Raw genomic sequence first — 14,688 nt, 5'->3', positions numbered from 1 at the left:
GGGGTGAGCCTCCTTCGAACGCAGGGCCTGCCCCAGGGACCCAAAGGCAGTCTTTTACGATCCGGGCTGGAGCAGAGGCTTTAGGTGGCAGCCTCTTCCCAGAGTGGCACAGGGATTAGGTCAGTGGCTCTGGAGCCAGACTGCCTGGGTTCATGTCCTGGTGCTGTCCTTGCTGGCACTGTGAGCTTTGGGTCACCCTGATTCTCTATGCCTTGTTTTCCTCACCTGTAAAATGGGACAGTAATACTAATACCTATCTTATAAGACTGGCATACAGATTAAATGAGTTAAGAGAAGTAAAGTTCCTCACACAGCCCCAGGCACACAGTGAACACTGAATAAATGTTAGTCATCATTGCTTTTTTTTTTTTCTTTTTCCTGGAAATTGGCTGGGCCAAAAATTACAGGGGCAAAAGTGCTTTCTTGCCTTGAAGTTGCTGATGTGGAAGGAAAATCACAACTCTCCAATGAAGCTGAGCAAGGGGGCCCGGCTAGGTGGTGGCTTAGGAGACAGGCAACCTGGGCTTCTGCCCACAGTGGTACAAAGAGCTCTAGGCCCCCAGGACCTAGCAGATCTTACTGGGAGAGGGACGCTGTGTGCCTAGAAGTTCTAATGGGCTGTGCCTGTCGCCTTTGCCCCCAGAGGCTTATGCCAGATCAATTTCCCCCGCCTGGAGCCTGACTCTGGGTTCAACCAAGGAAAGCAGAATTTGACCAGGTCTAGCATGCAGTATGACTCACAGGACTGACATGTGGTTTTAATCCGGCCCTCTGAAAATATGCTTATGTATTCCCTTTCACTCTACTCATGGTTTTGTTATGAAAATTATTCAACTGTTCTTTAAAAAATGGAACAGAAACTCCAAATTCAAAATCTCTGCCAGTCTTAACTCAGAGCCTGAGTGATGATGAATCAGTGATCAGCCAGTAGGGATCATTTTGTTTAGAAGAGAGCAGAGGTTGGGGGGCAGAATGGAGGGGTCTTTCACACCTTTAATAATGATTCCGGAACCAGGGCCAAACATGAGTTTTATTAAACGTGCGCATGGGTGCGTGTGCACACACACGCACATGCACACACGCACACACACACACACACAATCACATGGCTTCCCTCTGCCTGTTCTCCCACCAAGCAACACTTTACAAATACTTTGTAATTTTATCTGTTTTGATGGAGAGAGGAACCTGTGACGTCTGTCTTCTCTCCACCCCTCCTGCTCAGCATGTTATTCCATCACCCGTGGCAGTTGAGTGGAGGACCAGGGTTTTGTCGTCCTTTTCTGACATCTGGGAGTTGAGAAAAGGTGGCTTTGCCTCTGTCTCTGTCAGTTGGTTCCCGTGCAGCAGCCGGTGGGAATCACAGTTGTTAAGCACAGGGTTCAGAGTGGGGAATTCTGGGAAGTGGTCTGGGGTAGAGAGGGCTAGGGCCCAAAAGTAAATCCTGACAGGATTTTCTCAAAGTAGAACATTCCTTTCTCTGTGACCCTTTAGAAATGAGAAAAAGTCTCCTGCTGGCTGTTACAGTACAAACCGTAATCGAGTCCTTTCCTCTAGTGTCCTTGTTTCTGAAATTGACTCTGTGCAAAGGCCACCAGTTTGTACTGGAATTCTTCAAAAAAGTCCTTCTCAAAAGGTCTCTCTGGTTTCCATCTCACAGAAGGCTCCCTCAATGCCATCTGCCCATCTTATGGAATAAACTTGTTCCTGGGATGTGTTTGTGACCAGGGTGTACTGTCATTATCTTCATCACAGCCTGAGTCGATCTGTAGTGACAGCACTATGCCCTTATTAGTCAAGGGAAAGGCATTGCGCTTCATTACTAAGCTGCCTTGCTGTTATCTGACCAGGGGCACACATGCAGCCCAACAGAAACTACCAAAAAATCTGTATTAGTTAAGTTTTGCTGTGATAATGCTGCATAATGAACAACCTTACAATCTCAATGGCTTACGATATACACCTACAGCTTGGTTCAAGGTCTATGTGTAGTTTAGGCCCAGTGGGTATGGCTGGTTTAGCTCCAGGCACGGGATGGGGTTCAGGTCCCTTCCAGGTGCCTCATCTGGGGCCTATGCCTCTCATACTGGAGGACCAGTTTGCAAGGAGGAAGGTCAAACCACACAAGCACATTCGAAGCATCTATTAGGATGTGGCATATGTGATGTCCACTAATATTCCACTGGCAAAGCAAGTCATGTGGCCAAAGTCAAAGATAGTGGGTGGGGAGGTATACTCTCTTTTCAGTGAAACCATGGCAAGGTGAGGAGGAAGGAAGAATAGTGAAGAAATATCACCAATATCACTGCCTTTCATGTTGAAGGGCTATCTTCCACCCTCTATGGAGGCAGTGATAGGGAGTTTGGGGGTGGCTCCTGTCCCCAGCACAGCACTTTCCTGTGGCCTGGGCTCTTTTCTACTCTCCTGGCTTTCCTTCCCACAGTTGCTGTAGAACCCAAACCCCACTCTTGTCAAAATCTCAGTCTTTTCCTTTTAGTCCCTCCACGTATTTCCTTTCTGGCTCCTACCCTTTCTCTCCTCACCTTCCAATATGGTTTTTTTTTTTAATGTTTATTTATTTTTGAGAGAGAGAGAGACAGAGAGTGAGTGGGGGAGGAGCAGAGAGAGAGGGAGACACAGAATCCAAAGCAGGGTCCAGGCTCTGAGCTGTCAGCACAGAGCCTGATGTGGGGCTCGAACCCATGAACTGTGAGATCATGACCTTAGCCGAAGTTGGACGCTTAACTGACTGAGTCACCCAGGTGCCCCTTCCAACGTGTTTTTAAGCCAAGCAATTCCTTCCTGTTCCATCCTTGATATCTTTGGATGGACAAGACCTTTCCCATTGCCAAGGTGGTCTCCTCTTAACTTACATTTGTAGTTTTATGATGAAAGAGTTTCTCTTTCAGCCTCTGCCTTGAACTGTGCTCCCAAATATCCCATTTTTTACTCTGACATTACAATATGCCAAGTGCAGGAAAGGGGATGGGTATATTTTTCAGATCCCAGAAAGGTAAAGGGTGTTCAGAGAGTGGAGGCAGAAACATCGATCCCACTACTCATTTAAATGTACTAAGCTGGGGCACCTGGGTGGCTCAGTTGGTTGAGCATCTGACTTCAACTCAGGTCATGATCTCACCGTTCATAGGTTTGAGCCCCACGTCAGGCTCTAAGCTGACAGCTCAGAGCCTAGAGCCTACTTCAGATTCTATGTCTCCCTCTCTCTCTGCCCTTTCCCGCTTGTGGTCTCTCTCTCTCAAAAATAAGTAAACATTTTTAAAAAATAAATTAAAAAAATAAATGTACCAGGGGCGCCTGTGTGGCTGTCAGTTAAGCGTCCGACTTCAGCTCAGGTCATGATCTCACGGTTTGAGAGTTCGAGCCCCACGTTGGGCTCTGTGCTGACAACTGGAGCCTGCAGCCTGCTTCAGATTCTGTGTCTCCCCCTCTCTCTACCCCTCCCACTCTCATGCTGTGTCTCTCTCTGTCTCTCAATAATAAATAAACGTTAAAAAAATAAATAAATAAAAATAAATGTACCAAAGCATGTAGTAGACCCTTTACATATTTTGACTCATTTCTTTCTCATGGCCGTCCTTGTAGAGAGGAATTGTCTCATTCTCTGACATTTTGTGACTGAGGAAACAGGGCAGAGAGGTTGTATAACTTGCCCATTGTCACACAGCTCAAAAGGGCAGAAACTGATTTAGAACTCAGCTGTGTTTTCCCCAAATCCTCCTGTTTAGCTTCCCCCTTTTTTCAGTCCTCTTCCTCTGCAGCTGTGAGTGGACATGACTGCCAGGCCCAGCGGGCATCTTCTCCAAGGAATAAAGAGTGAGGAATGGAGGTTTGCGGAGGGGAGGAGAAATAGAGCAGCTGTAGAAATAGACAGTGAAGGTCACACCATTCCTCTTTCCAGGCCGCCAGCATCACTGCAGAACAGAGAAGATGGTGTGTGTGTGTGTGTGTTTTGGATGGGGAGTTTGGGGGCGGGCTCAGCTGGCAAGTGTGTAGCAAGGGCATCCGTCGGTTGGGCCCCATCAGCGGACTTTCTAGTATATCTTGCTTCATTCCCCTTTCCCCTTCTCTACTGTACTCTTTGTTATTCAGCTGGATATTTCTCTTCACAGAAAGTTTTTTCAGTTTGATCAAAGCTGCTTTTCTTTTCCCAAAGCTTTACTTGGGTGGCCCTGTGGGGACATCTGCTCATGGCCGTTTTGAACTTTCTCTGTGCACAACCGCACAATTGCCAACTTTCCCCAGGTTGTCGGAAGCCAAGTAAGGCCGAGAAGAGGATCAAAACAGTCTGCCTTCTTCAAACATTTTTTAAAAGATGATTTATTTTTCTCTAGCGGTATCCAAAAGTTTAAGAATACAGATTATGAATCCAACATGAAAACATATTTTTCTTTTTAGAAGAGAAAAAAAACCCAAACAGGCTTCTTTTTCTCTGCCCATTTCTCTTTTTTGTTTTAATTAAAAATATTGGTATTTTTGCCAGTTGTGGGACCCTGGGCAAATGTTAGCACTCTGGATCTTTCTGTTTTCTCAGCTGTAAATTAGGAATGAAATAATTCCCATGTCCCTCATTTGCATGAGGATTAAAGGAGATAATAACTGATACACGATGAAAGGTTAGCATCAGTAAGAAGTGGGACCCAATGGCTTCATTTCTTGGTGTCTCCTCTATAGAAATCCTCATAGTTTCCCCAGAGCTGTATGTCCTGTGTGGTCGGTGCAGCACTGTTTGGCTCTAATAAAAATTGGGAATGATCTAAATATTCTCCCTGTAGAGGAACGATGAAAGAAATTATGGCATCTTCTCCCTGTGAACTATTATGCAGCAAGTTAAGTAACTCTACATAGACAGATACAGAAAAAGCTTCAGGACATATTGTTATGTCAACAGGCAAGTTGTGAATCGGTCTTCTCTTTTATGCTCAAAATAATTATCACATATGGTGGAAGAAAAAATAATCTCCCAAAAGACATCCATATCTTAATCCCTGGAACCTGTGACTGTTACCTTATTTGGAAAAAAAGACTCTCTGCATATCTCAGTTAAGCATCTTGAGATGGGGAGCCTATCCTGGAGCCTATTATCCAAGCAGGCCCCCAGTGACATCGCATGTGTTCTTTTAAGAGGGAGGCAAAGAGAGATCTGATACACACAGAAAAGGAGGAGCACAATGGCCACAAATCAGAGTGATGGCGCATCAATCAGGCTGAAGAATGCCAGCGGCCTCCAGAAGCTTGACGAGTTCTCCCCTAGAGCCTCCACAGGGAGCATGGCTCTGGCACCTGGATTTCACCTTCGTAAAACTGATACTGAACACATTTCTGTGTTTGAAGCCGTCAAGTCTGTGGATGTTGATTATGGCAGTCACAGGAAGTTAATACACCGTGACATATGTGCACATTTCGATGCAAAGAAAAGAAACAGACCTGGGAAGATGATACATCCAGATTGTTGACTGCAGCTCCCCTCTGGGGAGGTGAAAAGATGTTCACATTTTGTTTGATTGTCTTAATATTATTTGGGTTTTTCACAGTGTTTATTTATGCATGTATTGTGTGTGTGTGTGTGTGTGTGTGTGTGTGTGTGTGTGTGTGTCTTTTAAATAGTAATAAAGACCAAATTAAAATATATCTAATCAGGACAAAATTTAGAATCTCACGTCAAAAGGATTATCAGATAAAGACATCTTAGGGGGTGACAAGAATCATTTGTTTTATGGAAAAAAGGCTCATTTCCACTGGAGACATTCTGTGGAACCATGTAGAATGCCTCTCAGAATTGTCCCTCTGAATGATGGAGACTGGGCATTTATCCACTGACTTTTGTCCAATTTGGGCTGAGGGTTGTCACCAAAGGCCTTAACTTCCCGTGTGCCTCCCTGAAGAGCAGGCAAGGACGTCGAGAGTGAATCAGGCACTTGAGGTGGGAAGCTGGCAGTGTGCAAGGGGATTGTCCACTGTAGGGGGCAGCTGGAATCAGTCATCAGTCGGCCAAGAGGACCATAACATGGGGAACAAAAAGCATCTTCCATAGAGAGAAAGCTCCTGGAGCCCCAAGGAGGGAAGAACCCCAGAACTGGAGGAGCCCTTCTCACCAGCAGACATGCAGTGCCCTAGGCCAGGGAACGGTGTTTGTCCCTCTCTGAAAACCCCTCTTGTCTGAGGGCCCATTTCATACAGAGCTTCCTGTGTGGCAGGCACTGTGATAGTCCCAAGACACAACAGCACATGAGCCAATGTCTCACTTGTGTGAATCAGTAGACTTTAAATGATCAAATATAGTAAAGAATGAAAGGGTGTGCTCAGGGAGGAGCAGCATATTATGGGAGCACATAGCTAAGGCATCCAGCCCATTGAGAGGCCTCTGTGGAAGGCTTCCCAGGGAGGTAGTGTCTGAATGGAGACCTAAATAATGAGAATGGAGGGAGAGGAGTGTTCCAGGCAATGGAACAGCATGGGTAAAGTGTAGATAGAGAGGGTCTGGCACTGTCTAGGAAATGAAAGACATTCAGTGTGGCTCAACCACTCCAGGCACTTAAACCTTCTCCAAAGAGGCTTTGAAGGATGTGACCCAGTGTGTGGAGAGTGGATTGCAGAGGAGCAGAGCTGGAGGGAGAGACCAATTAAGTATCCTAGTAAAGAAGAGGGTGTCTGGGCCTAGGTAGACAGAGTGGCCATTGAGAACTGAACTGATTCAAGAGATGTTTAGGAGGGAACATTTGCAGGACTTGGATATAGGAGGCAGAGGCAAGGGTGGAGTGGAGATCAGGCCCACATTTCTGGCTTGGATATCTGGGTGGATGGTGCTACCTTTCAGCAGGTTGGAAACTGAAGGAGGGACATGTTTAGAGGTGGGGGAGATGGTGAGTAAATTATATAAAGTAGAGAACTTCTGGTTGACCTAGTGATCCCTTCCCCTCTCTCTGACTTCTAGAAATCTGTGGGAGGTGGGCCACCTCTCTTCCTGTTCCACGGCACTCTTTAAGGGTGGTGTCTTGGGAGTGCTAAGTGGTCAGCATACCTGGAGGAGGCATTCAGTTTCCACAAAGCTAGTGAATAGATCTTGTGAAAATGTACAGAGGGAGCAAAACTCTTGGACTTCCCAGAGCTGTTTGGGTACTGTGGCTCCTGACCATAGACATTGGAAAAAGTTGGTTGTTCTGTGGCCTGCCCTAGTCACTGCATTCTGTTAGGGCATGTTCCTTTCTTCTTAAAAGTGTGCCACCAAGGCCTGTTACTATGAACGTGGCTGCATAAACTGCATACTTGCCACTGTCTCCTGGAAACCATCTGAAAGCAACAAAGAGAATGGAAGACGAAATGAAAATTCCTTTTAAGGCTAACTCAGGAGACACCAGAATCCTTGGGAGCTGTGTAAAAAAGTGGTCAATTTCATGCAGAGCAGTGTTGGGAGACGTGAGAGAGGGGAGGAGAGAGCCCAGGGGTGGCAGATCCCAGAAAGCACCGATACAAATATAGCTGTGAAGCAAGGTCTCTATCTCGTCTTGTCTGCAAAAGAGGCTGTGAAGATGAGGGTGACTGTGGTTGCCCAGCAGTTCCACCTGGACCATTAAGATGAGAGAGGCAGAGGAGAGGACACATGAAGAACCATGCTCACAAGGCTGATTTGCAGGAAGCAGCCTGGCCGCAATTTCAACTTCACCTCAGGCCCGTCTATAGGAACCTCTTTCGGTGGACTCATCCAACTTATAAGAAGAGTTTGGAGACACTGTAAGGAAAAAAGGAAACAATGAACAGCAAAATTTATGAACAGATGAAGGTCAGTCACCCTGAAACAGGTGAAAATTTTGAGCAATCGCTTCACTATGAATTTGTAAGGCTCAATGAAAAAAATCCTCTCTGAAGGAACACTACAAAAGAGAAATGCAAGAACTCACGAAAAAAATGGTAAGATAGCAGGAAGAGGTGAAATATGATCTGGGAAGAAATGGGGAAAACTAGAAATTAACTGGAATTAAGTAGAAATTAGAAAGTACTCAAGGAAGGGGCGCCTGGGTGGCTCAGTTGGCTGGGCATCCGACTTCGGCTCAGGTCATGGTCTCGTGGTTCGTGAGTTCAAGCCCCACATCAGGCTCTGTGCCGACAGCTCGGAGCCTGAAGCCTGCTTCGGATTCTCTGTCTCCCTCTCTCTCTGCTCCTCCCCTGCTCATGCTCTGTCTCTCACTCTCTCTCCTTCAAAAATAAATGAAAACATTAAAAAAAAGAGAAAGTACTCAAGGAGAAAACATAATAAGCCAGACAGAATATAGACATGAGAAACATGAACAAACTGAAATGAAAATAGTTAGAAAGGATTAGAAAAGATGGAAGGATCCACAAGACAGACAATGGAGATCCAACATATATGTAATTAAAGAGCCTGATGAAAAAAATAAAAATAAAATAGTGGAATGGAAATCATACTTCAAACTTAGTCTAAGAAAACTTTGGTGAAAAAACTATTTAAATCTACCTTTTCTAACAAAGTGTATCACACCAAGAAAAAAGGACCCAGGAAAGTCAACACCAAGATATATTCTAGTAACATCACTGGACCTCAAAGAAAACAAAAGATCACCTCACACCTGTCAGAATGGCTCTTGTCAAAAAGACAAGAGATAACAAATGCTGGGAGGATGTGGAGAAGAGGGAACCCTTCTGCACTGGTGATGGGATTGTAAATTGGTGCAACCACTGTGGAGAACAGAATGGAGGCTCCTCAAAAAGCCAAAAAAAATGGAACTATCAGACAATCCAGGCATCTCACTTGTGTGTATATATCTGAAGGAAATGAAATCAGTGTCTTGAAGAGATATCTCCTCTTCTATGCTCATTGCAGCATTATTCAGAATAATCAAGATAAGGAAACAACCTAAGTGTCCACTGACAGATGAATGGATAAAGAAAAAATATATATATATAATATATATTATGTTTATATATTTTATATATTATATATTACATATATATACACACACACACATACACACACACACACAACACAATATTATTCAGCCATAAAAAAAGAAGGAAATCCTGCCATTTGTGACAACATGAGTGGACCATGAGTATTATGCTAAGTGAAATAGACCAGACAGAGAAAGACAAATACTATATGGTATTTGTATGTGGAACCTAAAAATAAAATGTCAAACTCATAGAAACAGAGTGGAATGATGGTTGCCAGGGCTGGGAGAGGGAGGAAATGGGCAGATGTTGGTCAAAGAATATAGAGACTTTCAGTTATAAGGTGGCTGAGTTCTGAGGACCTAATGTACAGCAGGTGAGTGTAGTTAAGAATACTATATTGTACACTTCAGATTTGCAGAGAGTAGATCTTAAGCATTCTCAACACACGCACACAAAGGTAACTATGTGAGGTGACAGGTGTGCTAAATAACTTGGCTGTGGTGATCATTTCATAATGTATATGTATACCAAAGTATACACTTTAAATATATACAGTTTTATTTGTTAGTTATACTTCAGTAAAGCTGGAAAAAATGTAGAGAAAAAGAAAATTCTTATGGCAACTAGGCAGGGTAAAACATCCATCTATTCAGTGGAGCAGGACCCACAAGCCATTCAGAGAAACTGTGACAAAATATTTTATTTCTAGTCATGATTTCCTTCAGGTATGAATGCTATAGAAAAACGATTTTGAACATGAAGGAACTCAGAGAATTTTGTTCACATGCGCACTGCTTAAGAAAATTGTGGAGTTTTGGCTTCAGCTAACCAAGAAATAATGAAAAACTAGGGCAAAGGGGAAGGGAGCATGCAAAGAATGTATTTCACTGAAGAGCTAAGACCTGAACACATATGAGCATTGGACTAGTGGGATAGAAGGTACAAGTTTTATATTCTAACAATTTAAAAATAATACAAATTATACAAGTTTGGAAGGGGGAATCCAAGAAAAGGTTGCAGAAAGAAAAAACATGCTGTTCATTAATAACAGCTGAGAACCAAGGGGTATCATTTAAAGCTGCCAGATGTAGTAGAAATGTAAGCATATTTAATTTTACAAAGACAAACATTAAAATAGATAATGCAAGTGATTAATATTGAATAACAACAGAGTGGTAGGGGACAGAGGAGAGGGCAGGTACTAATTTTATGGTTGTTCATACTAGGGATTCAGAGCTACTGTTCAAAGAGGTAGATGATTAAGGGCAAACGATCATCAAGGTGTATACCACAAAACAAAAGTAAAGGTAACTGAAAACCTACTGAAAGAATTCCAAATTAGAAGTACGAAAATATGCCATAAAAATTTATGACAAAACAAAGACTAAACATGTGCAGCATATCAAGGAACATAAATGGACCAAACCTACCTAGTGAAAGAACGCAGAGCTATTTTGGTGGAAGTGTGTGTGTATGGATGCATGTATGTGTCTATGTATATATGTGTACATATGTGGGGGTGGGGAGATACAGAGCACACAAAGTCCTCTCCTCAACCTTTAGCCTATGGTAGACCATGAAGAGGAGAGACATTCCAGATGGACTCCAGGTTTTGATAGCCCACATTTATGAGGAAGATCTTCTCTAGACTTTGTCTCCCTGCCCTGTGTCCCTTGACTGGAGTGGGGAGAAATCAGAAACCTGCTTTCATCTGATTTCCCCACTGCAATTAAGCCTACTGGTCCCCACCCTGTCGTGCCTCAAGCAGGGTGTTCAGCCATGGGGTTGCATGGTCCTGGGACATAGACCTACCTGCTGGCTCACAGCAGTATAGGTACCTTGGAGTCTGGAGAAGAGGGGTGGGGCCTGAGAACTTCCCTTTCTGACAAGTTCCCAGGGATACTGATGCTACTGGTCCAGGAACAATGTGTTTAAAAATCAGTGTCCCAGGGGTGCCTGGGTGACTCAGTCGGTTAAGCATCCAACTCTAGATTTCAGTTCAGGTCATGATCTCACATCTCATGAGTTTGAGCCCCGCATCAGGCTTCATGCTGACAGTGCAGAGCCTGCTTCGGATTCTCTCTCCCTCTCTCTCTCTTCTTCCCCTGCCCCCACCATGAAAATAAGTAGATAAACTGAAAAAAAAAATCATTGCCCAGAGTGTGTCCCTGCCCGCACATGTGGAGCAGGTGCTACCACGTCGGTGTGCCAAGAAAGCCAGGGCATCCAACTTCCTTTTGAGCAGGTGGTGCAGTCAGAAGTGCCTAGGCAAGGACTTAGTCACATGGTTACACCTGGCTGCAGGAGAGGCTGGGCAATGGCGCCTGTAGCGGGGCAGTCTGTGCCCTAAAAAGGGAAAAGGGAAAAGCTTGCTTGTGGGAGACGATTAGAAGTTTACGGAGTGGGCCCTAGGATTCACATGGAGATGAAGAGAGAGGGTCCAAGCACTCAGTGGTGAGGGACAGGTGTGAAAAAAAGATGCTTACGGTGCTTGGTTCTTAGTGTCATAGCGGCCCTTTATTCAAGGGGGAGGAGCCCAAGGCGGCCTGCAGGCATCAGCAAAGGCCACCCGGGAAGGCAAGGCAAGAGCTCAGCTTTGAAGCAGGACTGCACTTGGCTGTGGTTGCCCATTCCTGCCTCGAAGACAGCTAGGTGTACTCCGCCATCTTTGCCCTCTTTGTGCCCCCAAGATGTTCATTCACTGTCCTTGTTGTTTTGTGGGTTGGGCCGGATGTGTTCCCAGGTCTCAGACTCTCTTTTTCTATCCTGTCCCCCAGGCGTCTTGGCTCTGGAGAAAGCTGCGGGGCAAAAGGCGGCTGGTGATGGCATTCTGCCTCCTGGTGACTCTGTCTGCGGTGGCTGTCACTCGCTTCCCCCCACAGCATCCTGCTACTGGCCCAGACCCTGGTCCCATGGAGCCCCAGGAGGTAACGGGTGCCCTTGGCTCCCACAGCCAGCAGGCTCTGAGCTCCAGCTGGAGGCAGCGGGCAAGAGACCTAGGGCTCTGGAGAGGCTGGGCCTTGCCTAGCCCCATGTGTGCTGGGGAGCAAGGCCACAGAGGGCCAGTGGACAGAAGCAGGAAGTCCCTGGGAGGGGACAGCAGGCGTCCAGGGAGGGTCAGGAGGGACATTACTTTGGCATCTCTAGGAGATTTGAGACTCAGTACCCGGCGTCTTGTGCTTCTGGGGGAGGATGAAGTTAGGAGTCCAGGAGCCAAAGACTTGGGTCCCCCCTGGCATGATGGTCTCATCAGAGAGGCACAGAATGAAACTGGCACCCTGGTTGGCCCCCTCACAGGACATGGCATGACGGCTTTACAGGCTTGGAAAGCTACCGCTGGACCGACCCTCCGGTCCCACCCAGCAGAAGGCAGGAATCTTCCAGGATTGACTGGTGGGCGACAAACAGGGCATCCCACACCATCTGCAGGGGCTCCTCGGTGGCCTGGCTCTGTTGGGGAGCTGCAAGGATCTGTCTGGTGTGAGGCTGAGACCCCTGGTCTGTTGCCCAGCTTGAGGACCAGTGGGCAGGCTCCCCCGTGGCTCACAGAGCATGATGTGCAAATGCTCCGGCTGTTGGCCCAGGGGGAGGTGGTGGGCAAAGCCAGGGTGCCTGGCCATGGGCAGGTGCTGCAGGTTGGCTTCTCCAATGCGGGTGCCTCTCGGGACATGTCTTCTGGGCTCAGTCATCTCTGCTCCCAGGGGCTCTGCGGCCTGATCAAGAGGCCTGGGGACCTGCTGGAGGTCCTGGCCTTCCACGTGGACCGTGTGCTGGGGCTGCACCGGAGCCTACCTGCTGTGGCCCGGAACTTCCGGAGCTCCCTGCTGCCCTACCGATACACAGATGGCAGCACAAGGCCCGTCATCTGGTGGGCGCCCGATGTGCAGCACCTGGGTGACCCAGACGATGACCAGAACTCTCTGTCCTTGGGCTGGCTCCAGTACCAGGCCTTGTTGGCACGTGGCTGCAGCTGGCCAAGCCAGGCCCCCTGCCTGGGCCTCCACCACGCCGAGTGGGCACGCCTGGCACTCTTCGACTTCCTGCTGCAGGTAGGTGGGGCTGGGCATGGTGAGGCTGGAGAGCAGCAGAAGCAGGGGATTGGGGATGAATTGAGACACTGGAGTTGCCCGCTTGAGGATGGTTGGTGACTCCCCCTCCAATCTTTGTGTTTTGACCACCATGCACCTGTTTTTGTTATTTTTCTGCTTTTGCATTTATTCATCCAGTGGTATGCTGGAACCAGCTCATGTGGGCTTACGAGAGCTGACTGCTAAAATTTTCAGGAATTTTGTGACCTGGTTGAGAAACACAGGCATTATTAAACATTAAATTCCATCAACTAACAATATGATAAGTTATTGTTGAAAAAAAGGTAATAAATGCTCAGAACCCATTAATTCCTAATGATTTCACTGTATTTTACTACAACCTATGCTTTTTAGGTTATTTGCATTGATATAGTAAATATTGTATGATGGTGAGCTACTGCACATCTCCTGTCAACTTCACATTCGGTCATGTTGGTAGCTTGAAATTGGCCAGGGTGGGAGTATTTACACCATGGGAGTCAGCAAATGCTACAAATATGGACTCCCCGCTACTTCCAAGAGCTGGTTGTTAGACATTTATCTGCACATCACTGTTGATAACGTTATATCCTTGAATCAACTAGGATTGAAGGTGGTTGCCTAGTTTAAAAAAGAAAGGAAGTAATGGGGAGAGGGAGAGACATAGAAGGATAAAGGGATGATACTTGGGCACTGAAAAATGAGAAAGGACTCCAGCCACAAGGTCAACTGAGGTCCTTCCTCTGCCAGAAGTTAACCCTGGAGTTTCTGGGGATCCTAGGGAAGGATTGGGCAGTCAGGACACAGGAGTTAACTGGGGGACTGCAGGCATTGGCTATTTACTAACTGTAAACAGCATGGCTATTCTGGGGCCTGTGCACTGGATGTCAGCTGAGACATACGTGTGGAAATGTGTCCAGAAGGATATAAAGACAAAAAGGAAAGACAAAAAGCTCAAAATGGGTGAATATGTGTACTAGATGCAGACTGAGCCAGCCCCCGTTTCTGTAGCGATGCCTATTGAAGAAAGACACCAACATGAGCCCTAGATTCACCTACTGGGGTGAGTGGATGAGCCACAGGACAGGATTCAGGCAGCCAGGGGATGTCATGCTGTATTTGGTCCACACAGGGTTGGTCCACAATATGTTTTCAGAAAATTCTTAGACAGCATGTAATACTTTGGAGATTTCCCCATAAAAATCCAGCTTCCTTTGAAACACTGGAGGGTTTAGTAACATTGGGCCTCCCTTCCCATATGGCAGTAATCAGCCTGAGCTGAGTAGTCAATGCCATGCTCTCCTTTTGGCCATAGGCCCTACCTCCTTATTTTCTGACATCCACCTCCTGCCCCTTCCCCAGAACCATGAATGCTACCTGTCAGTCAGTGGATATTTGTTTCCAGTCAGCCAGCTAACTGGTCTCCTGAGGTACTTCAGGCTCCTCCAGTCTGTCTCTAAGCTTTGTGGAAAGAGGAGTGTGGAGCTCAGTGATCAGTATGGGCTGACAGATAGACCTGGGCTTGAACCCCTCACTCCCAGAACCCTTCCTGCTGTATGACACTGAGCAGATTACTTTGCCTCTTAGACATTCACTTTTCTTACATCTAAAATGGGACTGGATGTCCTGACCTCACTCCCTTGGACCTGATCATTATAATGTGTGGTAGCTTCTAATTGCCAGCACCTGCATC

General features: G+C 46.3%; 1 protein-coding gene and 1 long non-coding RNA gene across 13 annotated transcripts in view; one reads left to right on the top strand and one right to left on the bottom strand.

Annotated features, from left to right (window-relative positions):
* The window catches only part of GASK1A (golgi associated kinase 1A), a 118,861-nt gene that overhangs the window by 55,920 nt on the left and 48,253 nt on the right, over positions 1-14,688 (top strand). For all 12 annotated transcript variants that reach the window (XR_008298066.1, XR_003414460.2, XR_008298063.1 and 9 more), the window contains one exon: positions 11,706-12,977. Coding sequence is in view for 1 of the 12 variants with exons in the window: in XM_015062819.3 (XP_014918305.1) it covers positions 11,706-12,977 (1,272 nt within the window). In the remaining 11 variants the exon portion in view is untranslated. The remainder of the gene's footprint in view (positions 1-11,705; positions 12,978-14,688) is intronic.
* On the bottom strand, positions 4,321-8,956 carry LOC128315331 (uncharacterized). Its single transcript, XR_008298068.1, has 2 exons — positions 7,637-8,956; positions 4,321-4,787 (listed from the first exon to the last, which is right to left on the bottom strand). It is a non-coding gene; the product is annotated as an uncharacterized LOC128315331 (long non-coding RNA).

Source organism: Acinonyx jubatus, chromosome C2 (genome assembly GCF_027475565.1).
Source record: "Acinonyx jubatus isolate Ajub_Pintada_27869175 chromosome C2, VMU_Ajub_asm_v1.0, whole genome shotgun sequence".
Taxonomy (NCBI): Eukaryota; Metazoa; Chordata; class Mammalia; order Carnivora; family Felidae; genus Acinonyx; species Acinonyx jubatus.
This window is presented reverse-complemented; position numbering and strand designations above follow the sequence as displayed.